General features: G+C 41.4%; 1 protein-coding gene across 2 annotated transcripts in view; it reads left to right on the forward strand.

Annotated features, from left to right (window-relative positions):
- Window positions 1-27135, forward strand: part of GRPEL1 (GrpE like 1, mitochondrial) — a 146331-nt gene that overhangs the window by 57661 nt on the left and 61535 nt on the right. For both annotated transcript variants that reach the window (XM_044062810.1, XM_044062811.1), the window contains one exon: window positions 18023-18104. In XM_044062810.1, the coding sequence (XP_043918745.1) occupies window positions 18023-18104 (82 nt within the window). The remainder of the gene's footprint in view (window positions 1-18022; window positions 18105-27135) is intronic.

The following is a 27135-nucleotide window of genomic DNA, read 5'->3' on the forward strand; positions in this document are numbered from 1 at the left end:
TAACTTAATTTCATGTATTGCTCTTTCCAGAGGTTTGCAGAAATTACCTTTAAGAACCACGGTCATATGTGATGCAGAATGGTCAGACTAGGAAAAGTGTGCTGATACTGGCTTGTCAGTCATTTTATTTGCAACTGTGAGTCTGTGGACATTCATCTTAGTTCTGAGTAACTGACCCATCTCTCCTGTGCAACCTCTTGCGCAAGAGTCTTTACAAGCCTAGACAATTATACCCAGGAAATGACAACATTATATCTTACTATCCCGTCCCATGTCTAGGGAATTTATTAGGGCAGTGGGTCTTTGGTTGTTGGATCCTCGAGTCATTTTACAGACTGCATATGTCCATAAGGGACGTGGGTAGTACCTGGGAGTGAATTTATGGTTCCCCATCTATTTATCCAAATTCTTTTTGAAGAGAGTGAGGGATGGGCTTTGTTTTACAATGATGGGAAGTTTGTTCCATAGACAAGAGAGCCTTTGGGATATGAATCTGTCTCCAGCTAGTTCTGTTAGTCACAGATAAGGTTCAGGCCCGTGGAATGCATAACCCTTGTATAATTTTTCTTGTGAATATGTAACATTTTCATCAGGGCTGGATCAGAATATGTCTTTAAGTCTGGCATAAGTCACCTCTCAAACGATATGAGATGAGAGAGAGAGAGAGTGTAAAGGAGTAGGCCTTTAGTAAGTCTGCATAAGACACGTCTTAAGCATTGTATATTTTTTCTAGTGAGAACCCCTGGGGCTGCTGTAATTGGTCTAAGTGCCTGGTTATGTAGGTGCATACAGAAGGGAGCATTGTACTCTGTTATGGACCTGATGAGGGCTGAGTACAACAGCACTATGACTTCTTTTATCTTGATTCCATGCCTTTACTTATAAGTTGAGTCACACAGAAGGATTCCATCACTACCTGGTGTTCCAAGTTTGGGTTAATATCTGTGTTCCTAGGTCTCTCACCACTACTTTTAGGTGTGTGCTGCTGCTGTTATAATTATAATTTGCAGGTATATCTGATTTGCTTGAAGGATATCGTAACTCATTTTTTAGCATTAATCTCAAACTGTGGTTTTGGTACCAGTTTTGTCATTTTTAGGCTTGTTTTGTAGGATGTTAACATCGTTTATGGATTCAAAGATTGCTCCCAGCTTACACTCGTCAGCAAACTTGGTGAGCCAGATGCCCTCTACATTGGCCTTTACTTCAGAAAACTGTAAACCAAACAGGAGGGGTCCCAACACTGATCCCTGTGGGACACCGTTAGTAACAGGTTTCTTATTGGAAGTGGATTCACCTCTCTGGTCAACTTGTTTCCTATCAGTAATCCATTTGGCTATCCATGTGACGATGCAGGGGTTTATGCCTAATTCAGTAAGTTTATCTATGATCCGTGAGTGGAGGATTATGTCAAAAAGCTTTGGCCAAGTATAGATGAGCGGTGTGGATCATTTTACCCTCGTCCAAGGCCCTTGTGGCTTTCTTCAAGTCCACTACAGTAAGTAGGCAAAACCTCCCTTTGGTAAAGCCAAATTTGGTCTGGTCCAGTGTTTGGAGAGTTCCTAAGTTATTAATGATGAGGCCCCTGGTAATTCTGCCAATGCTGTTTCAGGTAAGACTGGTCAAGCTTATGGGTTTGTAGTTCCCTGGGTCAGTTGATGAGCCCCCCCCCCCCCCCCGGCAGAAGGACGACTGTTGCAGTCCTCCATTGCTTTAGGACAAAGCCCATCTGGAGGCTGTGGTTAAAGAGGTTTCCTATTGGCCCTGATATATTCTGTTTAGAAAGCATCCTGGATTGTTGTCTGGAACCATGTAAGCTGTGTTTTTGGCTTTAACAAGTGTGCTAAGGACCTGTTCCCTCATAATGAGCAGTAGGGGGATGGTTGCGGGTATTGCTTTGGGTGTGATGGGAGGTGAAATTTGAACTTGTCAGCCAGCAGGTTTGCAGTAGTTTCAGTCTGGGTGTAAGTAATGCCATTCATGATTAACTGTGCATATTGCTGAACATTTCCCTCTTGAGGTTACGAACGTAATTTAAAACAAATATAAGGCTTTTTTTTTTTTTTTTCTTTCAACTGGGAGGCTATCTTTGCCTCATAGTTTGCTTCAGCAGATGTGACTGTCTCTCTAATTTGTTTGTTTAGACTGGTGAGTGTCTTTTTGCACTCTGTTGTACATTCCTCCTTGCCTTTGGAGAAGATTATTTTTTCCTTTTGTTGAATAGACTGTTTATGCTAGGGGTCCACCAGGTTGGTTTATTCTTGCCAGTAATCACAGGTTTGACTTGAACAGGTACTGCCCCCTCCTGTGCAGCTATGAGTGTGGTTGTACAGTGCTTTTGGTTACAGCTCTAAGTACGCCTCAGTGTCATCCGGGTTCAGAGGGGCTCGGAAGTTTAATAAATTGTCACTAAGTTCTTAACGGATTTAGTTTGATGGGGGGGTTCTGTGTTTTAATACTAAAGGAGATCATTTTGTGGTCAGATATTACCAGGAAGGAGTTAATGCGTGGGAGAGCGCAGTACCCCCCCCCCCCAATATTCTTGAGTACTAGATCTAGGATGTTTGTACTTCTGGTTTTGGGAGCTAACTAGTTGCTTCAGGGTGCTTGTGTTGACAGTCTAAAACCCTCTGAGCAAGTGAGTTATGGGTTGAAGTTTCCCAGTTTATGGAGGGGTAGTTGAAGTCACCCATAAGTATGCTGTTAGGCTGAATGTTAAGGGATTCCACAAGGTTTAAGTAGGCGGTATAGTTTTCCAGACTCATGTTAGGGGATCTGTAGCTAGCAAGGACGTGATAAGGAGGTTGCAGCCGTGGTTAGTTGGGCATGGAGCAGCTCAAGCAAGTCATGTTGACCAGTTTAGCAGTGTACTTGTCATTTGTGAACACCGAGACACCTTCTTCCTTTATTTTCATCCTGAGCTGAGGGAAATGTATGAAAGGAATTGTAGCCTTTGATAGCTGGGGTGCTTTCCATGATTTTGACCATGTCTTCATGACTGCATGTATGTCGGCATTCTCTAGGGTGAGGAGTGCTTCATGGGAGTGCGTTTTTTTATTTAAACTCCTAGCATTGAGCAGCAGTACCTTCATGTAGTCACGAGTGATTTTTGTTATGTTGGAGGGTTTAACTAGGCACAGCCTAAAGATTTTGCTAGTATCCGAAAGCCAAATGGTGACGAGAACAAACCATCTCTGGCAGGGTATTGTGGTTGGTCTCCCCAGGCTGACAGACATTGATCCCATCGTGACACCAGAAACTAAGCCAGTTGTTGAAGTCAGTAATTTTTTGCTGGCACTGTGGCATCCTCATTGGTGAAGGTAGGATGCTACTCAAGGCTAGATTCATACCCGCCAGAGTCGCATATTCAGAGCGTTCCTTCACATCTCTTCATACAGTCTAGTGAGGTACGTCTTGGGTTATTTGCGCCCTCTTGGACTATGACCATGTCATACTGGTATCTGTGGTTTAAAAACCTGAGTTCATATGTGATCTGGTAGATCCTGGATCCAGACAGATGGCTCACTACGAACAACTTCTTGTTTAACCTGGTAAGGGGGACATCAGTATGTGTTACAGTGGAAGCCCCAATAACTAGATGTTTGGCTGTGTGGTGTGTTGTCTTATGGGTTTGGAAGCAGGCAACTCTTGATTTTCAGAGTTGTGTTGTGAGTGATGCTGTCTTTTTTTGAGTGTGAGCAGGGCCACTGAGAGGTGCTTTTTGAAAGTCTTGGAGGTTTGGGTAGATTACAAGTGAGTACCTCTGCATATGTGGGTCTGTGTGTTTATTCCTTAGTTTTGTTAGTGAGTGTTTCGGTTGCAAATCTGACAACGTGTGTATGTGAGAACTTTGCCTCCAATTACATTGCGTATCTACATCTGTCACACGCTGTCTGTTCTAAAATTAAATGGTTGTCAGTGAACATGAGTTACAACACTGCCTCAGGATGCCCATATCCACCAGGCCAGAAATGGAGATGATAGGGAAGTGGCAATCCATTATACGCGATCCTTAGTAGATGGGAAGGAGTAGGGAAGAGTCACTTAAAGGTCTAAGTGAGAGTGTTTAGTAGTGTACTATTCATGACCTGCAGTGGTGCTGCCCTCTCTGCATACTGGCAGCTCTTTGAGCAGCTATGAATAGTGGAAGACTGTGGAAAGTGTTTCCTATAGATGATTTTTAAACTGGACAGGTTTGTTTATATATAAAGCACTGGTAACCGCGTTTGTGCATGTTTTTTATACCAGCAGGATGAAAGACATTTACACAGTTAACTCATTACATCCGGGTGATGCCTCCAGGTGCATCTGCAGTTGCCCCCAGGCATCAAATATTGCTTGTTCATATTTGCGTCAATAATTCCAAAACCATGCCAGGTTTTAAAAGATTTCATCTTGTAGCTTACACAGTGGCAAACTCAGCTGCATTGGTATTTGACCAAGGTCTAGTGCAGGTAAAGAGATATTAAATGTTTTTATTGTATCAATTTATATATATAATTTTCACATTGTTCTAAATCTCAACAAGCAGGTAACACGGAACTCCTTAGCCTCATATGAAAGCTCTGAGCTAGATGAACAAAATGCTGCTGACAGTGTATGTTTACTTGAATGGTCACTGAGATATTGTAAGTTTGCATAATATTACAAACATAATGGTTGTCTGCGTTTACTGTGACTTATAAAATTCAGTTTAAGACCTAGAACCTAAAGAATACTACTGTTTATAAAAATAGTTTGTGCTGAAAGGTTTGCCATTGTAACCTCTTTTCATAACTCTTATGGTTCCAGAGATATGAACATCTGTTTGAAATGTAAGGACATAATTTGATTCTGTCGGTAGGCTTTGGCTCCACCCATTGGAAGTTCTAGTGCAAACTTCTTTATCTCCACTGGAGTGAATGAGTTAAGCCCTCAGGCCAGTCAGGTAAACACACAATAAGCCCTCCACCAGCAGTTCCTAAGTCTGATGGATTGAATCAGCCCTTTGCTCCCACCAGAGTGCAGAATAAAACCCTCTTAATGTAAAACAAAATGGTTTTGAGCTTAAGTGCAGTAACAAATGCTTTACAACAAAAGGCATAACTCCTGCAATAACAGGAATCCTTGGAAATAAGTTCACAAACCATAAGAAATGTGTGCAGTTGTAGAACTTCTACACACACACGCACACAAAATCTTTGCAAAACATAGAAATGTTTTGACAAACTTGGGAGAACTTCCTGAATTTGATCGAACCACATTTTTGAAAGTGCACTTAAATGAACCCTGTACTTTGAAAATTTGTGAAATTATCTTGGAAGCTGTGGAAATCATGTGACATGTTTTACACCTTGAGTATTTGCAGGGTTTTGTGCCATTCTGGACTATGTTCTGCTCTGGTGTAAGTGAGCTTCTGACAAGAAGATTCTTTAGATTTGGTGGTCATTTAAATGACAGTAGTGGAAGTGCTTAAAAATGTCTCCTAACTTATCCTAATTGAACGTTTGGAGGTCCCATACAATTTTGTATGTTGTTTTCTTTTAAGTTCTGGACAGTATGTTGCCAGTCGTGGAACTCACAGTGGTTTCTCTCTATATACTTAAACAGTTGTTCCTGTGGTAGTTGTACTGCTTTGTTTACAGCTCTGTCAAACTGTCTGGCAGAGTGACCTTGAACAAGCATGGCATCTTTCCGCTTCCATATCTCTCTGTCTCTCTCTCTCAATTCTGTGGAATTCTCTTAGGGAGTCTGTGTGTCCAGATCATAAATAAGTCATCAATAAAACAGAAATAAGAGAGTAGCCTTTGTGTTCAGAGTTGTAGAAATTCCTCTTGTAGGTTTGCCAGTGAATTGGTTTCCATATTGCAGAGTCTTTATGGTACCCATTGCAGTGTCCATAGTCTGAACATTATTTTACCTTTAATGGGAAAACATTTCAGAATAAATTCTATAAGCTGTCCCACTATATCTGGAGTATATGCTAGGTAGTTGTGTAGTTCAAGACAATTTTATTTTGTGAACTGTTTTCTTTTGTAAATTTACTTGAGGCAGGCAGAACTGAAGCAGGCAGAAATCCCATCTTCATGTGGGATATTTGTGTATAGTGATCTAACTTCCATGGGTAAAAGGTTCATGGTTCAGTACTTGGCTATTAAAAATCTAGCCATTGACCAGAGGTCAGAGTCAAACCATGTACCTTGTATATTTTGAGGTTAAGACCTTAAACCATTATGCCAACCATCTTAAAAAAAATTCAGCTGCTCCCCGTCAGGGAATCGAATCCATGTCTCCCATGTTAAGGCGGGGATACTCACTGCATAATCAAAAGGAAAAACATTGTGGCTAAAACAGTGTTTTAATCACAATAACGACAGAATGCGAAGAAAATGACTGGTGTCTTGAATATAACTGCCCCTCTCATTTTACTAGTTTCAGAATTTTCTTCACAAACCCAAACATTTCTTCTCTTATGTCAGGGTTCCTTTGCCTGATACTTTTGCTCTTTCTGGATTTCCTGGGTTATGGATTTTTGGTAGAATGTAGAAAACTTGCACCTAAACTAATTTGGAATGATATCAGTTTAGTTTGCCCTGAATGGAATGTGGGAAAGATTTAATAAGGTTTTTCAGTTCTTCTGTGTACTGTTGAGGTGGATCCCCTGTCAGCTGTCTGCAGTAAGTGTAGTATTTTATTAGGTCACACTTTTTTTTTTTGTCATGATGTGTTTTCACAAGGACTGTACCTCGAGACTGGATCAGCTCAGATCAGTCCATTGTAACCCTTAGACTGTTCACCACAGGTGCCTTCCTTTCAGTAACTTTTACAGTTTTCTCCCAGGATGCTCTGCTTTCGTTGTCCATCTCATTGCTGCTTCTTCAAGCTACATACTGATCTGTGCAGCTCAAGTGAGTAATATTTTTTTTCACTGGTTTGTGACAGATAAGTCATCACTTTTCTTCATAATCTTTAATTTTGTGTAGTTGCTGTTTGTTTTAAATTACAGTTTAAATGGGAGCAAACCTACTTGTCCTTTCAGCCATTTACTACATGTGTCCCTCAGGGCTCTATCATGGGTCATGTCCTATTTAATATATTTATTAATAACCTCCACACCTCCACTCACCATTTAGTTTAGTTCAGTATGCAGATGTCTCAACATTTAATATGTGTGGCCAGAACAATAAATAAACTCCCAAGACATTACCCAAAAATATTTCTTCTCTGTAGAAACCTGGCTCAGAGAATCAAACCACCTACTAAACCCCAAGAAAACAAATTAAATGCTTTTTACCGCAAAAAGTCGACAAAATCAAAAGTGATCTTTTACTGTAAAGTCAGCAAATAATACTGTAATAGAAACTGTAACTCACAGTAAACTTGTAGGCGTTATAGTAGATGACTCTTTCAGATATGACCAGTATATACTGCACACCATTAAATCTACACACCAAAAACAAGGCTGTCTTTTTATAGGATCAGTGGATTTCTTACAGATACTGTAAGAAAAACTCTAGGCACCACTTTCTTATTGCCAATTCTATCCTAATAAACTTGAACAATACTCAAAGAAACTTGTCTCCTGCTACAATAAGTGTTGCAGCTGCAGTGTGTGACAACGGATATTTGAAAACAGGTCTGCACAGGTTTGTATATAGGTTCATACTAGGCTATCTGCCCTAGGGCATTTATAAGCCTAGCCAGAGTGTGTTTGGCTTTCACCACCCATTTTAAATTAATTTTGTTATGCCCTTTTTCGAGGTTAGTATACTGTGCCTCTGTCTAACAGTGACACAGAAGTGATACCCGGGGTAAACCTACTATCTCCCATCCACTCATCAAGATTCCTCTTGAAGAGAGTCAGTCAGGGACTCTGCCTAACCTGGACTGGGATTTTATTCCAGAGTGAAGGGAGCCTCTGGGTTATGAATCTGTCCCTCCAGCATGTCCTATTTATTTCAGTGCTGAGGTTCAAGTCTTTGGAGCGCGTAGCTCTATGGGATTTGGGTTTTCTGAGGTGCAGCATGTCCATTAATTCCGGGTTGGACATGGCTTTATACGTCAGGCACAGATCGCCTCTGAGCAGGCGGTATGCCACTGAGTAGAGCTGGAGTTTCTTTAACCAGGCAGCATATGGCATCTGTTTGAGCCCTTTGATCCTCTTGGTGAGGTACTTTTGGGGTCTTTCCAGTTGCTGCATGTGAAAAAAAAAAACATCCAGAATGCACAACATCGAATGGTAGTATGCATTCACTGTTGTGAGTTCGGCATGTTGGATGGAGATCGCACTATAGTGGGGATCAGGAATTGTACCTTTTCCCTGCACTGTAGTGCAATCTTGGAGTTTGTACATACAAGTTGCAGGGGTTGTGGTGGGCGCAGGGGGGGGCTTGCCCCCCCCCCCCTGCAAAACATGTATTGTATGCCACCGGATGTGGTGGTATGTTCGAAAAATGTCGACAATTCAAAATCGAATAGTCAACTTTTTTTCCGTTCGTTCTTTTTCCTCGATTGCTACCATAACTTGGACTATCTTTTTCGAGTACATAAGTACTTGCAACAAACATGTTTGAAATTATGATAGTAAACCTCATGAGACCCACCATTGTCATAGCTTAAAGCAATTAAACTGGCTTGAACTACACAACTACGTAACATATTCACAAGTAACTACAGCACACAGACTCATTTATTATCCAGAAATATGCCCTGCACTAAAAAACTTAGTACTGCCCTACTGTCCATCATGGGACCTCTTTTTTTCTAGTAACAAATTCTTACTGCTCATAAGTCAAACAATATTGCAGGAGACTTGCTATACTCCCAGTATGTTGCTAAACTCTGGAGTAGTGTCCCCCCCACAAATAAAACTCTCCGACAAACTCGATAGTTTTCAACAACATCTTAACTAGTCTTGGTACTGCACATGCTCCTCACCAGTTTGACTTTGTGCTCACCATATGATACTTTTCAAAATACTGTCCTTAAACAGAATACTCTCAAGCTCTCACAGAAATGACAAAGCAATTTTTATACAAAACTGCTGCCTGTTCAAGCCCCTAAGTTGCATGTGTACTTTCTCTTTAGTAACTTCTGTCTCTGTAAAATCTTAGAATGTATAAATGTAACTGTTGTATGTGTATAAGTGTAAATAGAAATGTTGCTATTCTATGTTTAACTGGAACTTGGTATAATACAGTGTAAGCAAATGGGGCATTTTTGCCTGGGCCTCCTCTGAAAATGGGTATTACCCAGTCAGACTTTCCTGATAGAAAACTTATTCATTTGTCTGTTTATCTATGCTTCACTTATTAAATACAAAAAGTTTTCATTACTTTTCTCCCCACGTCTTCTTAGGCCACGTCCCTGCTGTATTGCCTGTAGTTTTTCCTTTCCTCTCCTCTCTCTTTGATCACAAATAGTATCTCTATTTCCATTACTGACTTTGTTACTAGTGATTTTTAAGAATAGTAATCATTTTCCTTTCAGCCTTTGTGGTTATTTGTAGTTGGCTAGTTTAAATCTTATTCACAAGGCATAGTCTGTTTTTACCTTAGTTTGACTATATTGTTGGTATTTTAATTCGACTGTTTTGACTTGTTGATCAGTGTTTTTCTCGCGTTTTACCAAAATGGGCAAACACACAGCTTCTCAAAGTGTAAAAGAATGTAGTCATAAGGGTCCTCTCCAGGTCACACATAATTTGTGTGACCTGCTTGAGACTGGAACACTTGAAAGCTGACTGTTCTGTATGTAACACTGAAAAACAAGTTGCAGTCAATTAACCTTGTTGGGCCATAAAGACAAGATTACATTTAAAGGTCATCTAAAAGGTGAAATGTCCAATGATGGTATTCAGAAAAAGAGGAAAAACAGATTTGAGAAGGTGAAAGGTATGACTCCTGTTACCCCTTTCACATTGTCCCTTCTGCTAAAATCCTTAGATCGGCGGGACCTCCCTCAGCCAAATCTGTTCTCCCCAGTGTCCCTTTGGTAGCATCAACTGCAGCTCCTTCACACTGCCCTAGGTCTAATCATTCAGATCTTCAGACTGTGCTCCAAAGTGAAGACTTTGCAGCTTTCTCTTGGAGCACAAGCCATCCAGATTTCTTTCTTCCCAGCCAGCATTGTCTTTTACAGTGAGAGCCTCCAGGTCACTGCATAGTCCTTTAGCCCCCTCAGGATTTGGGGGGGGAAAAAAAAAAAAGATGACTATCTTTATTTAAAGCCCGAGCTGGAGCATAACCTACTATGTTTCCAGGATGGCCAAAATGACCCTTTGTCTTCCATTTCTTCAGTTCCCACCCGAGGCCTATTTTCAACACCATTTGTGTCAGGACTGACCATGGAACCTATGCAGATTCCTTCAGCACCGACTGTGATCTTTGCTATGATGCTAATGCCTCTGACACCAGTAACTCCATTGGTGCAAGAGTCACAAAGCCTGAGATTGTTAGCGCTGAATAGTTGTCGGTGCCAAAATCAACCTTGACCCTCTCTGGTCCACTCTTGTCATTGAGGTCTGCTTTTGACACCTGTGTGCCAGAGGCCTGCTCATTGATGCCTACCCTTAATCCAGTGCTGGGAATTTCCAGGATCATACCTTCTTTGTCGACTTATCTGGTGACACTGTCTACTGCATTGACACTCTGTGCTGATGCTTTTGGCACCAGCGGGAAGAGATGGTACCAAGGGGGAATATGTTTGTTTTTTCTGGAAAAGGTTCAGGCACATAACCATAAAAACCCTGCCCCTGTATACTAGACAGCATGTTGCCCTAGACCTCAATTTGACTGGAACATCACTTGAGGACTAGAAAATACAGGGAGGCTTGCTCTTTGGAACACTTGGACAGCTCCCTTCTGAGCATACATGGGAAAAAGAGGAAATGCTGGCATTCTCCTTCAGATTACCCTATTCCTGACTCTGATATCTATGAGGGAGTGGCTTCTCCCCTTTCCCCGCCAGAAGACCTCAAATTTGGAGGGATCCTTAAAATAATAAGGCAGATAGAATCCTGGCCCACTGACCCTACCTCTCCCAAAAAAAGAGATCTTCAGCAGGTGTTCTGGTATGCCCAACCAACGGCTTGTGTTGCTTCATCTTCTGATAAGATCGTGGATTTAGATTGCTAATATGCTTGGAAAGACCCAAATGTAGTTGAATCCATACTCCAAAAACCGGACAAAGTTCTCATGACTGCTAACTATCCCATGATGGTTCCACATTATCTGGACCAAAAGTAGAAAACTGGTTGCAACAAAGTTAACAAGAAGGTAAACTACTGAATGCATTTGGGGTTTAGTTCTCAGCCCCTTAGAGATCCTATGCTAGGAATCAAAAGGGTGTGAAGAACATATGGTTCCAGAATTTGTAACGTCCTCTGTATGAGCAATGCTGCAGTAGAGTTCCATGAAGATGTGGTGGGTTCCTCACTGCACCATCCTTGCTTTTAGGGATGTTGCCACAAAACCAGGGATTCTGCATCCCTTCTCCGGGAAACGGGCAGATGCAGCCAAGGCTTGGACTTCCTTCTGTCAGAGAGTGGCTGGCCTTAATTCAGTATAGTTGGATTGGGAGATAAAATCCAGAGGCTACTCAGAATGCTATTTTCAAAAACACTACCAGTGCTCTCTCTCCCAGATGCCCCATCAAAGGAAGGTGTCAAGGTAAGTAACCAGCCTACTTCATGAAAGAGCAATGTAAGAGAACCTACTAGGCCAGAAAGGATCTTGGTTTTACTGAATGTTCTTGATTCAGAAAAAGGTAAAGGAACTCTGGCCCATATTTACCCTCGAATACTAGAACCAAATAATTTGGAAAAATACTTTTTAGATCATTACAGTGGAGTCTGCCCTACCTTGACTTCTGGAAGGAAATTGGATGTGCTCTTTGGATATCTGACACGTATCTTCATAGATTGCTAAGAAGTCCAAGTTCAGAGCTCTGCCTGTTAAACTTGCTACAGCCCCCAAAGAAGTCCAAGTTCAGAGCTCTGCCTGTTAAACTTGCTACAGCCCCCAGGGTGTTTACCAAGTGCATGACTTTAGTGGCAGTACATCTCCAACCGATCTGGTTGAGATTATTAACCTGTTTGGATGACTGTCTCATAGCCACAACTTCTAAGGAGTCATTCAGCAAAGAAAGGGACTGCTTGATGCAGTAGTTTGTCCTTGGGAATATCTGTCAATGTACAAACGTCAGTTACTTCCAGTTCAGAAACTGACATTCATTGGGTGTGACCGGAGCACTATACCAACAGTATCAGATTTTCCCATAGACAGGCTAGAATCAGTTCAAGAAGCAGTTGAAATTTTACTCTTGTCAACATGCACCCACAACAGTCTTGTTTTTGAGAGTCTTTAGGATTAATGGCAACAAGTAATTCAGATGGCCTGTCATGTTGGATAATACATGAGAGTTCTGCAGTGGGTACTGCAAGTTCAGTAGTCACTAGTGCATAATCTAGTATCCCATGTGATCAAACCATCCTGCTTCTTGTAACCATCTGTACTGGTAGCGTCAATCACTGAGCTTGCTATCAGGGTGACTTTTCCTTCCTCCCATTCCAGTTGTCCCCATGGACTGCTCTGCAATGGAGCAGGGAGAAGCGTTTGCCTGGAACAGACCAGTACAGGGAACATGGGCACAGTAAGAAGCCTAACTGCATATTATTATTCTGAATTTGAGGGGCATTCTTCTAGTCCTGCTGGCCTTTCAGAACAGTTTTCCCAAGGTTGCAATAGCCATACTGTCAATAGCTGTATCGCGCAGTATGTCAGTGTTGCAGTTGGCAACATGGCTATGGTGTGGGATGTTAACAGACATTTAGGAACAAAGTCCTACCCCTCTGTTGGGAAACAGTGAGGGTGTGAGAATGGGCTGTCGACTCGGTGCTTTCTGGTGTGAATGCATACCCTAGATAAACTGGGATCCTGCATGGATAAGCTGAACAAATGTTTTGTAATGCCTCATGAGTTGTCTGTAAGTATCCCAGCAAGGATGCTATTCCATCATGGAGGGAGAACCTTTCGGAGATACTTTGCCTCACCTTTTAGCGCCAAATGCACAAACTTCTCTTCCCTAGTCCCTCCTCAGAGTGAGATTCCCAAAGACTATCTAGTCCACCCTTGTTCGCTCAGTCTCCTTTATGCATTCTTTCCATCTCCCTTCATGAGAAATTCATCAGAATTTATTTGTACAGAGCCTAAGTCATTCACATAGCCCTTTTTTGATCCCAGCAAGTTTGGTTACCCCTTCTCTGTCCTCGCTTGATAAGGAGACACCACCTTTTAGAGCATCATCCCAGGTTCCTCTGTCACCATCTAGCAAGCCTCGAACCGACATGCTCCCTCAAGTTAAATGGATGGTTCCTGCACTTGTAGTAATAACCAGGGACCCAGATTACCTTCACAGAGTGGTCCAGTTATTGTCAGCATCAGAAAAACTTTCCACGAAGAAAAACATGTAAAGACAAATGTGTTTTTGTTTACAATGTAGACAAACCATTAAGGACTGCAACCAGTCACTGATCTAGTCACCTCCCTTCTCTGCTGCTTAGCAGATTTATTTGATCAAGGCTCTACTTTTTCTACAATAAAAGTTCATTTGGTGGCCATTTCTGCATAATGGTGGTGTTTGTCGTTGTCCTCATTTGTTAACCGGGGAGGTCCGACTGGGAGAAAAGCCTTTTTTCAGAGGAGGCCCAAAGAGGAAGGCTCCAAGCATACAATAATTATAGACAGACATATTTAAATATGAAACAATTGGTGGTCATGATACAAAGCAGATGGAAAACATAGGTGGTTTAAGACTGTAGAAACATTGTAGTTGATGTATCTACCCTAGAGTAAGAAAGGATGAAAAGAATTAAGACAAGCTAGCATTTAGTAATAGAGCATAGTTGTATTGAGTAAATGATGGTAATATATCATGTAGTTGTGAGGAGTAGAGGAGGAGGAATGGTTAAGTTAAGTGGGTTAGGAAGGTTAGTATTAATATGGGGAAATCAGTTTACCTTCAAAATGTCGAATGCACATAGTCGAATGTGCACACTGCTGAAATGTTTCCGCGAATCCCACACCGCCAAAACTTCAGAAAGTCGAGAAAACATTGAACACTGACATTTCAGACTGCAGCACACCTACAAACAAGTGCTAGCATTGGTCAAAAAGGGGACGAAATTTTGCGGTTCAGAATATTGGCATTCAGAGTTTTGAGAAGGCACAGTTCAGAGTTTGCCGAAGTAGTCTCGATGTTGTGACCATTGAAGGTAAACCGGGGAAATCCTGGGGAAATCCTAGGGAGAAATAGGAGAAAGAAAAAAAGGTGAGGAGAGTGAGTGGTGGGTCTGAACCTGAGTCAAGGGATGAAGATTAGAGGAATGGGGAGGAATAAGGTGTTGGCTAGGAGTATTGCAAGAGCAAAGCTTTGAGTTATTTAGGAAAGGTCTTAAATGTTGCACTATTGCTGGAGTTCTGGATATCTAGTGGTATTTGGTTCCAAGCTCTAGCTGCACAGTATGAGTATAGGCTTTGGCTTTCTATGTTATGTGGTGTATGGATGGAAAGCATGTTTTTGTCATTGGAGTGTAGAGAGCAGGTAGAATTTTAATAAGACTGCTAAGAGAGGGGCAATCGGATGACTTATTTATGATTTTGTAAGTAGTAAGTAACTGGGTGTAACTAAAATAGTAGGAGAGTTCTGACCAGTTAATTTATTTTGGGACTAGGCAGTGATGGGTAGAATGGGGTTTGTGGTGGCAAAGTGAGCGATTTTTATTGTAGCATTGTTTGTCTGTTTTTTATAATAGATTGAAGGTGGGAGAGAATAGGATCACTATAAGGAAAAGAAGGTAGTAGGTAAGTGTTTGCCATGCATAGTTTGGTTGAGTTTGTCAAAAAAATGTTTGTTTCTGTATGACATGCCAAGCTGTTGACGATTTTTTGATAGAATGTTGGATTTGTTGGCCGAAATTTGAGGTTAATCGTCTATTGTTAAACCAAGAAGTTTTGTGTATGTGACCACTTCAATTTTTGTATTGTCCAAAGAAGAGACTTTGAAATTGGTATGATTTATAGGGAAGAATAGTAATAGCTTGGTTATCTTTGGGTTAAGCAGGAGCGAGTATTTTGTAGCCAGACTTCAGCAGAATTAAAAGCTTCTTGTGTTGTTTGATCTAGGTGATTAATGTTGTTTTGAGGTGTAGGTGAGTGTCAAGTCATCAGCATATTGTATGAGTATTGCCTACTTGAATGAAGTGTGTAGGTTATTTTATGAATGTTAGGGAGAAGGCCCCAGAGTGGAACATTGGGGTACTCCGGTTGGGATGCTTAGAAAAGGTGTGTGCGTGCGTGAGTGCGTATAGCCATTTTACAGATTGTTGTCTGCATGTCAGGTAGCTACTGAACCACGGTAGTGCATAGGTTCAGAGTGCTAGTGATGCTAGTTGCTGAAGGCGTTTGTGATCCTGTGTCAAAGGCTTTGAATATGTCGAGAAGTAAAGCTAAAGTAAGTTGTTATCCTTACCCTTGTTTACTGTGTCCATGAAAGAGAGTAGAGCAGTAGTTGTTCTATGGTTGGGACAAAAAAACATCCTGTGCGGGAGAGAGAAGATGATGTTGAAGGAGCTGCTGTAGGTTGAGTTTACGAATTATTATTTATTTATTTTTTTGGAGCATCTTTGAAAGGAGAGAGGATAGCTATAGGAAGGAAGTTGGGTGTCAGAACAGTTGCCACCTTTATGGAGAGGGGTGACATGAGTGTTTCCATATGGAGAGGAAATAATACCATCAAGGCCTCAACCAGTCCTCTCTGGATTTTGAAAGTGTCTGTATAGCATTTCTAAGAGAAGTCGTCTTCTTGTCTAGACCCCTTTGCAAGGATGCATCCTCTCCATGGAACCATAAACTTCAGTTTCCTTTGAACCTGTGGCCAAAACCGATATTAAATCTCTTGTCTTGAAGGACCCTAATTTTAGTTGCTGTTATTTCAGCTATAAGCATCTCTGAGTTGCATGCCATTTTTTCAAAGCTGTCATTTATAATTTTCCATAGAGGTAAAGGTGCTTAGAACTGACCTAATGTTCATGCTCGTAGGGAAAAAGTTCAAATCCCATTGCGTAGACATTCACAGACAACTTCATTTCTGTCAGGGCCATACACAGGATACAAGACTAGATAATCTGCCTCCCTTGCTGCCAGCAGATTCAGCAAGAAGGTAACAAAGGTAATTGTATTGCATTTTATTCTTGTAGTAGTAAAACGTTGCCATTCATACTAAAAGCTAATAAAATAAGTAAAAGACTATGATCAAACTGCTCCAAAAAAAGTTAATAAGAAACACTAAAAGTAAAAACCACAATGTACCTGGAAAAATAATTTATCAGTTAAGCACTTTCATCTGTTTTATCTGGACTTCATCAGAACATCACCAAATTAAACAAGCAATTTTTTTATTCCATTCAAGTCATGTGATAGTTATACAATGAATAATGATGGGAAAGTCCAACAGTAAAACTGTTGTACAAAAAAATTAAATGTATAAACTTTTATGAATACTGTATGAATACATAGTTATTTCAGTTTAGTGCATCTCTGCTTTAAAATAATGATATCATTTAACTCAGTTTTTTGTGTAGTATTTAATCTAAACTGCCATACTAATTCCCTATATTTCAGCCTTGTCTCCAGTGATCCACACCTCGCATTTACAGTTAGTGTTAAAACAAGAGGAATGTTTTAAATTCCTACAAGACATGTCATGTTACCAAGAGCATTATTTGTATCCTCTCTCTTCTCAGCATTTTTAAAAATATATATTTTTCACACTTAAAGGAACCCGTACATGTAAAGAGTAGATTATGGGAGACATAATTGGATTCAGTGGTATGTTGGTTGTTTGATTTTTTGTTACGTTCTGATGAAGTCCAGTTAAGAATGGACTAAAGTACCTAACCTATAAATATATTATTTCTGTGGGTACATCATGGCTCAAAACAAAATTGCTGTTCTACAAGGTTTGTAGCATCCCCAGCAGCATTCTTAAAGAATCTTTCTGTGGATAATTGTGCAGCAGCAACATGAACCTTTTTGCATACGTTTGCTGTTTTCTTCCCAGTATCATTTCAGGATTTGGGTAAACTTTGTGCCACCATCTTGCAGAGCATTTTATTCTCTGACGGCTCGTACTATTCTTTTGGGGACTGAGTCCAATTATTATATTTTGTGGACATATCCAAGCAGATACAAAAGTTATGAACTTAATGTAATGATATATGTTGGTTGTTCCATGTCCAGACTCTGTAATACACCCACCCATTTACCCCCAACTAAATTGTCACAGATGAGTCTGCCTAGTCATTACCCAGGGGTAGGTGGGTAATACCATCCTGAATAAGCAAAATGTTTTCTTTCTTGTATATAGTACAGCAGCTAAACTCTTATCTGGAAGAGGAGAATAGTGCATTAGTGCATCCAGGGAGGAGGGGAGGAACTTGAGCTTGTAGATTGCAGAAGTTCACCTGCAGCGACCAATTTATCATTTACAGTGTTCAGACAACAGCTCTTTCGTTAGTGTAAGTTCATAACTTGCATTTATCAGACATTTGTATTTATTTAGTGATGACATTCAAGATTATTGTAAGTCTGTATTAATACTGTGAAAAGTGGTGCACTTTCTCTTGCAGACTCTTTACTGTTTTATCTTATTTATATCACAGTTTGTTTAGGAAGTGTAGTAGAACTACCATGTAGATTTGTGAGATGCTGAGCTAGATAGTATGAATGTTGTAAACTGTTAAAATCCCATGATTTAGTGAAGGTTGACATTAAATAATTTTCAGTATTTTTCCTTTATTGGTGGGACGTGGAAAATAGTAATATTTAGATGAGTTTCTGAAGCTTTGTGCTCTTGCTTGGAATGTGAGCAGTGCTGTCTGACAAGTACAGTTAATGTAATTCAAATAGTCCACTCTGCTGTGCTCTCCATGCAGTTGTTCATTTTAAATCCAGATGCTTAATGAAAGATATGTTTTCATTTTTAGGACAAATATAAAAGAGCTCTTGCCGATACAGAAAACCTGAGGCAGAGAAGTCAGAAGCTAGTTGAAGAAGCTAAACTGTTTGGTAAGAATTTTTTTTTCTAGGTTTTTCTGCCCATGTCTGCCAACTTTCAACCTTTGTGTTACCTAGCCAGCCCATTTCTTTCCACCACAGGCATAAGAAGGTCACTCTATAGTGTCGTACTTGCAGAAGTCAGGGTTGCTGGTTGGTTGCTACCCTTAGGACTAGCCTGAAGAGTGTACTCCCACAATACCAACCCAGTGATGCATGCTTCCTTATAGGTTTCTAGATATTTACTAGGCTAACGACCACCAGCACCAAGACCTTTATAAGTCTGTCCATGCAGTCCATCCCAGTAGTGTTTCACTGTATTATGGACATTTATTTATTTCCCCACTTTTCTGAGATTTAAAAAAGTTCAGTTACAGGCTTGCCATGGATACCAGTAGTTTATTGTCCGAATTAATTAAGGTAATACAAACGCACTCGCAGGCAGAGGCTATACCTTTAAGCACAGCCAGCGAGATTCCATGCGCGCAAAGCAGCCCGAGAGTACCAGACGCAGAATTGATGTCAGACGCCAGAAAAGAGCAGCATGGTGAGGAGAATGGGCTGTTGAATGCTAACACAAGGAACATTGCAGTTTTGAGGTCCAATTTGGGACAGGATATACAACGAAAAAAGAGGTTCCACTAGCAGAAACATAGACTTTGGAACTTGGCTTAATCGTTCATTTCACAATACGAACGATAAAGGGAGAAGAAAGGAGAACCAGGAGGTTCCGACTTTTAAGGACAATTGTAAGGCATTTAAAATATTGTTACAGAAATACAAGGCCTGGGCAGTTGAAAATAGTTATTTTGAGAAATGTTTAAAAGAATTACGGTTTGTAAGTTTCTGTGAGGCCATTTTTTGCTTGGGCTAAAGGAAAGTCTCTCTGATCAGTGGCAGTGAAAAGCATGCCTGCCTGCCCCTGTGGGAGTGGTTACTGACTTGAAACTGTAGTTTTATTGGCCATTTTGGGTCATTTCCAAAACTCCTTCATCTTCCTCTCTTAAAACCCTCTTTTGCGCGGTTTTGTGTGTTTTTGAGCATAGGGCAACAGCGGGCAGCGCCGCCTAATTGGGTTTAAACTATTCCTGGCTCCACAAAGTCTGCTCTTCACTTTTTCCCTTAGAACTGCTCTCTCTCTCAATTTAAACACCATATTCTCATTCTAAGGCCCTTCACTGGTCCAATTAAGTAATCCTACAAGTTAGCACTATTAAATCATAAGCACTACTTACTCTTATACTCTCCTGTCCTCTATTGGTCCGTCTTAAATTCAGTTTCCGTATATTACTCTAGCATGTCCAAAGGTCAGTCAATGGTTTCCTCTCCAGTCCAGCTGGTGAATCTGGGAATTTTGAGGCAATGTTACAACTGTTTCATGTACATGGACAACCCTCTCCTCCTCCAAACAGGTTCAAATATATGTGAGGGATGCAACTATTTAGCCAAACTGGAGGCTGAGCTCTCTCATCTCAAAACTGGTGTAACCAGTCAGGAGGAGAAGGTAACCTCACACAACACAATTCCAGTATCACATAGTCCCACCACATCAGCGAACCAAACACATAAATACACAAAAACATACTCGGAGGCTCTAAATAAAAATCTACCTAAGCAACAGAGACCTCCAAAGCAGACATCCAAGCAAACACTACCTCAAAACAAAACACACACAACACATAACCCACAAAGTCAGTGTGCCAAGCAGCCACAGCCCTTAAGGCTGAATAACACACCTGATACTCTTGTTATAGGTGACTCTATTGTCGGACACACTGACGTCCCGCTCACCAGGCTGAATAAAGAGAAGGTCACAGTGAGCTGCCTGTCGGGTGCTAGGATCCGGCACATAACGCAAGCACTCGGGTCACTCCAAAGCAAATACAAATATGACTCTGTCATTGTACATGCTGGTGTGAATGATCTGAGACGTACCTCCCTGGACTTCATGAAAAGAGATATAGAGGAGCTCTCTGATCATGTAGCCCAGGCTGGTATGACCCTGACCTTGAGCAGCATCTTACCCTCACCTAGAATGATGCTACAGTACAAAGACAAAATGATCGATTTTAACAATTGGCTAAAATTCTGGTCTCATTCAAAGGGGATCCAGTGTCTGTCAGCCTGAGATGACATGCTCGACAAGCCACGTTGCTTCGCTAGGGACGGCTTGCACCTGTCACCACTGGGCTTTCGGATATTGGCAAAGGCTCTTGCCACCCCCATAGTGCCTTTTTTAGGCAAGGCTCAAAAGTCAAACCCACCCCCATAGACAGCACAAGGAACAAGAAACTAAGGGTAATGCTGCTAAACGCCAGATGTCTTAACCTCAAGATGCACGCACTCGAAGCTCTCCTCAGTATGGAGAACATCGATATCTGTGCAGTGACAGAAACCTGGTTCAAGGCTCCAGAGAGCACCCCAGCACTACCAGGCTATACCTCATATCATGCTTTCGGCCCCAAAATCCGGACCGAACCACAAAAGGAGGGGGAGTTTCCATATTTATCAAGGATATCCACACCTCCAGGTTAGTGGCATTGCACGGGCATCGGAGACCATCCATGTGCAACTAACAGTGGGCAAGACTGCTTTTCAATTTATAGCATCCTACAGACCACCCTCTCAAAGTCAGGAATCCCATTCGGCTTTCCTGAAAACATTGGAGAACATGAAGATCTCTCCGAACACCATTATATTGGGCGACTTCAACTACCCAAACATTGACTGGAAGCACTACTCAAGCCCCAACACCTTAGCCCAAAGATTCCTGGAAATTATAAACTCAAATGCTATGGAACAACTAGTCACCACTCCCACAAGAGGGGACAACATACTAGACCTGATCATTACCAGCATGGGAACTCTATGCTCCACACCAGAAGTATATCCCTCATTGGTAAGATCAGACCATAAATTAATTTCACTGGATGTCCACATCCCGACCCCACCCCAGCCCAGAAAACCACAGTGAAAAACTTCTCAAAAGCGAACTTCTCACTTCTCAAAACTGAAGTGGAATCCTTCAAGGCCCCAGGGCCAGTGGAAACTACAGCCCAAACTGCAGAATCCTATATAAATGCATTCTACGGACATCTCCAGGAATTCATGGATCATGCTATCCCAAACAAAACCAAGACCCAATCATCCAAAGGCAGGCGTCCAGTCTGGTGGACCCCTGCCATAAATAAACTGTACAACAGAAGGAGGAAGCTACTACATGATAGAGCAAAATCCCTAATAGGGAAGGCATCTCTGATCAGTACTAGCAAAAAATTACAATCCCTCATAAAATCCTCCAAGGCCAGCTTCGAGAGAAAAATTGCACAGGACACCAAAGACAATCATAAGGCTTTTTTCAGTTATGTTAGAAACCTGGGATGCAACTCCCAGACTTGTTCTGAGTTGATTCTAAACAACAAAAAATACACTGAACCCACAGATATCGCCAATATCCTGGCAGACAGATTCAGTGCAAACTTCTCCACCCCCCCCCCAAAAGAGCAAGTATCTATCCCGGCAGAGGGCTGCCTCCCAAACATCTCAGATGCTCAGGTGAAGGCTGCCCTCTCCAAAGCAAGAAACACTGCTTCCATGGGACCAGATGGCGTCCCAGGTTGCGTCCTACATGAACTACAAGAGGAAATAATCCCTCAAATAAAACAGCTATACAATCTCAGCCTCACTACAGGATATGTGCCCACAGAATGGCGTACAGCAACAGTGGTCCCACTCTACAAAGGTGGAGCCTCTATGGACCCTGGAAACTATTGCCCCATAAGCCTGACTAGCTTAGTCTGCAAGGCTATGGAGAGGATCATCATGGAGCTCATAAACAAAGACATTAGGGACTTACAGACACTAGATCCTACCCAGTTCGGCTTTGTCAAGGGTAGATCCTGCCTTTTGAACCTGGTTGACTTCTTTGAAACAGTCACCAAAGCCATAGATGAAGGGAAGGTAGTCCACACAGCCTATCTGGACCTTGCAAAGGCATTTGACACTATACCCCACTCGGGCATCATAGGTCAGCTATCCAGATTAAATATAAACCCCTATGTCACAAGATGGGTCGCAAGTGGCGTCCCACAGGGTTCTGTCCTGGGACCACTCTTGTTCGGTATATACTTTTCCGAGGTACAGGCAAACGTGGGAGGACTATGGCTCACCAAGTTCGCAGACGACTGCAAACTGGGCGCCATAATCAACTCTCCAGCTGACACAAACATCCTTCAAAAAGGTCTCACAGAGACAGATAACTGGTGCCAGTGCCATGGTTTAAAGCTAAATGCCAAAAAATGTATAAGTCATACCCTTTGGCAAAAACAATGTGCCCACAAATTACCACATAGGAGGAAACCCATTAAGTACAGAGAAAGTTATTAGGGACCTGGGGACCCAAGTTGATAGCAATCTCTCCTTTGAAAACCACATTGCCAAAATGGTTAGAAAGACCTTCTACATAGCCCACCTCATCACGAAGGGTTTCACATCTAGATCAAGAGAGGTAATCGTGCCCCTTTATTCATCCCTCATCAGGCCCATCATAGCATACAATGCCCCTTTTGGGATGTACCTTACCCGACACCTGCAGCAATTAGAAAGACCCCAAAAGTATCTCACCAAGAGGATCAGGGGTCTCAAACAGATGCCATATGCTGCTCTGTTAAAAAAAAAACTCCAGCTCTACTCAGTTGCATACCGCCTACTTCGAGGCGATCTATGCCTGACATACAAAGCTATGTCAAATCCAGAATTAATGGACATGCTCCACCTCAGTAAATCTAAATCCCTTAGAGCCACACGCTCGAGGGACTTGAACCTCAGCACAGAAATAAATAGAACTTGCTGGAGGGACAGGTTCATAACCCAGAGGCTCCCTTCGCTCTGGAATAGAATTCCAGTTCATGTGAGGCAGAGCACCTCACTGAATCTCTTCAAGAAGAATCTCGATAAGTGGATGGGGGATCGTAGGTTTGTCCCAGGGATTACTCCCGTGTCACTGTTAGACAGAGGCACAGTAAACTAAACCTTAAAAAGGGCACAGTATACTCAAATCAAGGGGTGGCGTAAGCCATACAGAATCGGGCTAGGCTTATAATTGCCCCAGGGCCTAGTATGAACCTATAAAATATATGCCAATGCAACACCTGTTAATTATATCAACTTTCTAAGTTAATACTTCAACTACATCAATGCCGATTACACACAGATTATTTCCCAATCTACTGACCAGTACTAAAAACACAACTGAATCTTTGTTTGATAAACTTAACAGATGCCACAAACTTCACAAACTTGGCCAACTCCATGACAATTATGTAGCATCTCTGAAAAAAGCTCAGTTACAGTTGCACATTTACACAAATTCTGTATCCGCGTTCTGCATCACAACAGTAATGACAACTATGTTCAGTTCTAGAGATGGATATCATGGAGTGCTACTCAGTTTAAACTATCCTCCAATTATATTACCTGCTTCTAGTTATGTTTATGAAGCTTTCCTCCTTGTGCTTCTAATGTAAACAGGTTCTGCCCACTTGGACATGCGCAGCTGCAAATCAAAACTATGTATGTGAGTCCTACCAAAGGAACTGCTATGTCCCAACAGAAATAAACAATTTAGTATAAAGAGGACCCATCTCTGGAAAATTCAATACATACAAAGACAAAGTACCGATTCACCACAAGCAGGCAGCAGCTGCATTGGGTTTCTACACTATTTGGTCTAATCTAAACAAAACCAAAAAAAAAAAAAAACAGGTAGCTGGCATGGACTTGGTTAAAATGCTGGTCGGCCAGAAGGTGCTGTTCCCTTGGTTTGAAGCAATTCTGGCATTGGCTGAAAATGTTTGTCTGAAAAATTTGGGTTTTTCTTTGCTACAGACATAGTTGCTGTATTTGTAATGCATAAAATGTCTCCGTGAGTTGAAGGCTTCCAGTTGGACTAGAAATTTGTTGATTGTTTCATAAGTATGTTGAGTATCCCGTAATGTTTTGTAATGGTAGAAAAGAACAACCTGTTTTATAAAGCAGAGTTAAGGGGACTGAAAGTGATATATACAGATGGTATAAAGTATATGCCTGCAAATTACAAACACTGAAGCGGGGTAGTAATTAAGGTTAGGAGTTTAGCACTTTTATTTCTTTGAGACCAAAGATATAATTTCTTCGACACGCAATGTGTTGTGCTAACTGCAGAAAACACCCTCGACAATGTCATTTAGGAAAAATAAAACCTTGCATTCACCTAGCTACTGTGAAAAAGCACATATTTTACCTTGGTTGTTAGGCAAAAGCTGACCGGGAGCTCCGTGTGCAAAGGTAAACCGGGAAACTCCTCCTAGATCTGGCGGTCTGTGAGACCTGCGAGTCCCCAAATAAAATCGAGGGATCCAGTAGCAGGTAGAATCTTCAAATACTTGCAGAAAGAAAGGAAAAACCTGCTGCTGGACCCTTTATTTATTGGGGAAATCAAAAGAAAATAATGTTATGGGGGTGGAGGTGTGACGCAAGTGGTGGCTTGGATTGCAAGATTCCGATTGGCCACCACCACTTGCTTTATTAACTACTTTGAAAGCAGATATTATACTAAAAGTTTAATGTGACCTTAATGTAAAAACACATTAAATCGTAACTGCATAACATAAATTACAAGTTCAGTTACGATTTCAGTGTGTTTTACATTTAGGTCAGCTCCAAATCTGCAAGTGAGTTTATCATGCTTGTGGAAGGCACTCTGGGGGGGAACAGCTTGCAATTACTATCTTCTCATGGCGCGCTCGCTGTTGAGCACAGAGGTGCCATGAGAAGGTACTCTGGGTTAATGAGTTAACTCTCACCCCTCCAGTTACAACCATGCCTTCACCAAACACACACATTCTCTCTCTCTTTTCACTATACTTTTACTTTTCCCTAGTACACATCAGAGCTCTAAACTCCATCCGTTTACCTCCCCTAACGGTAACTACCACTGCTACAGTTACTACCCAGTGTAAAATCTATATAGACATGCCTTCTAGCCTATACCAAACATATCCACTTTTCCAATTCAAGGTGAAAATCATCCCCATAACAAACAGTACCACCGCATGTCTTCAGATACACCACAATAAATTTTCCTCGAAACAAAAGTCACTAGCATACTTAATTTCACTATTGTACCTTTATGTTGTGACATGCACCCCACTCCAGGGTCTACCACCTTACAACAACATTGCTTATAAGTCATTGTACATGGTAACCCTTAAGCTGCAAAGCATGCTCCATAAAATTTCTAACTTAACGTCTGGATCTCTTGCAATCAACCTGATATTATTGCTACCACTGAGACCTGGTTAAACTCGTCCAGTAAAGATTCAGAATTTCTCTCCCCAGGTTTTAAAGCTATAAGATCCGAAAGGCCCCATAAAAAAGGATGTGGTATAGCTTTCCTGTATTCTCTTTTATCTCTAAGATCTTGGAAAATTGCATACATACTCAACTTCTACACTTTCTCCTTCATAAGCAACTCGTCACCCACCCAACGTGGATTTAGACCTGCCATAGTACAATCACTGCCCTTTTATCTTTCATGGATATAGTAAATAGAGCCCGAGATGCTGACAGATTGTCCCCTCCATCATCTTCCTAGATGTGTCCAAGGCTTTCTATACAGTTTCTCAATCTTCACTCCTAACCCAACTCACTAACATCGGACTCCTACACCCTGCACTCAACTGGTTTGAAAGCCAGATTTAACCTTATTTGCACAAGAAATTAATTATCGGCGCAGTGGTGCAGTGGAAGCATTGTCGCCTCACACCAAGAGGTTCTCCGGTTCGATTCCTGGCTGGAGTGCCTTCTATGCGGAGTCTGCTTGTCCTCCCTGCGTTCATCTGTGTTTCCTCCCACATTACAAAGACATGCGTTTCCAGCATTTCTTATCCAGCCTCTGCTGAAAATTCGCTTTTTCCAAGTCGGACTTTCCCGGTAAACAAATATTAAATAAATAAATATTTAAAATACGGACAACAGGCTGTCAAATGGCAACACTCTTATCTCCCCATACCTCAACATCTCTACTGGAGTTCCCCAAGGCTCTATACTTGGACCCTTCCTGTTCAGCATTTTTATTAATGATTTCCACACCTCTATGATTTGGGGATCTCTTATTCAGTATGCAGACGATTCCACTGTTATATGTTCAGCTGACTCAATTTCTGACCTGCAACAGAAAACACAATTGGCTTTCACCACCACCAAAATCTGGATGTACAATGACAACCTAGCCCTAAACCCAAGTAAATCCAAGATTGTACTATTCACCCCTAAGAAATCAACACCATTAGCCAAAAACAAGTCTCTAAGTAACTCCAAAATCGAAGTCATTATCCATACAAAACTTCTAGGAGTTACTGTTGATGAACACCTGAAATTTGATATCCATATACAATATATAATCTTCAAAACCCATCAAAAGCTAGGAATTCTTTATCGATATAATCAAGTCATAAGTCCCTATACTAAACAAACCCTCACTTCAGCTTACTCCCCTTACTCCTATATGGTGCTCCATTACTAACCTCCAGTCCTCACTAAAAGCTAAGCTTCAGACTTGTTATAACATAACAGCCAAATCCACTACTAATGCCAAATACTCTCATCGTTGCACCGCTTTTCATTCCCTAAAATGGCTTGAACTCCCACAATACCTCTCCTACTTACAACTAACTGTAGCTCACAAATTGGTCTTTAAACCTTCAGATTGTCCTGACATCAGCTCAGTATTTACATTCTACCACCCAAAGAGGCCCCTTGAATCTGAGAATCCAGTAACTCCTGCAAGTGCACAAGCCAAACCTTCCAGCTGGCCATCCCCTTTACTCCAGCTCCATAGCTAAAAGTTGGAACACTCTACCACTATCAGTTAGAACAACCAAAAACCCTTCCTTCTTCAAAACTTCGTAACGTGTATACCTGTCTTCTACCTGGAACTGTACATGTACCAAGCCTCCTTAAAATACTGAACTGGGCATATATACCAAGCCTCCTTAAGAATGAC

The sequence above is a fragment of the Protopterus annectens genome, chromosome 2.part1, assembly GCF_019279795.1.
Source record: "Protopterus annectens isolate FY-2018-M chromosome 2.part1, PAN1.0, whole genome shotgun sequence".
NCBI classification, from domain to species: Eukaryota; Metazoa; Chordata; order Ceratodontiformes; family Protopteridae; genus Protopterus; species Protopterus annectens.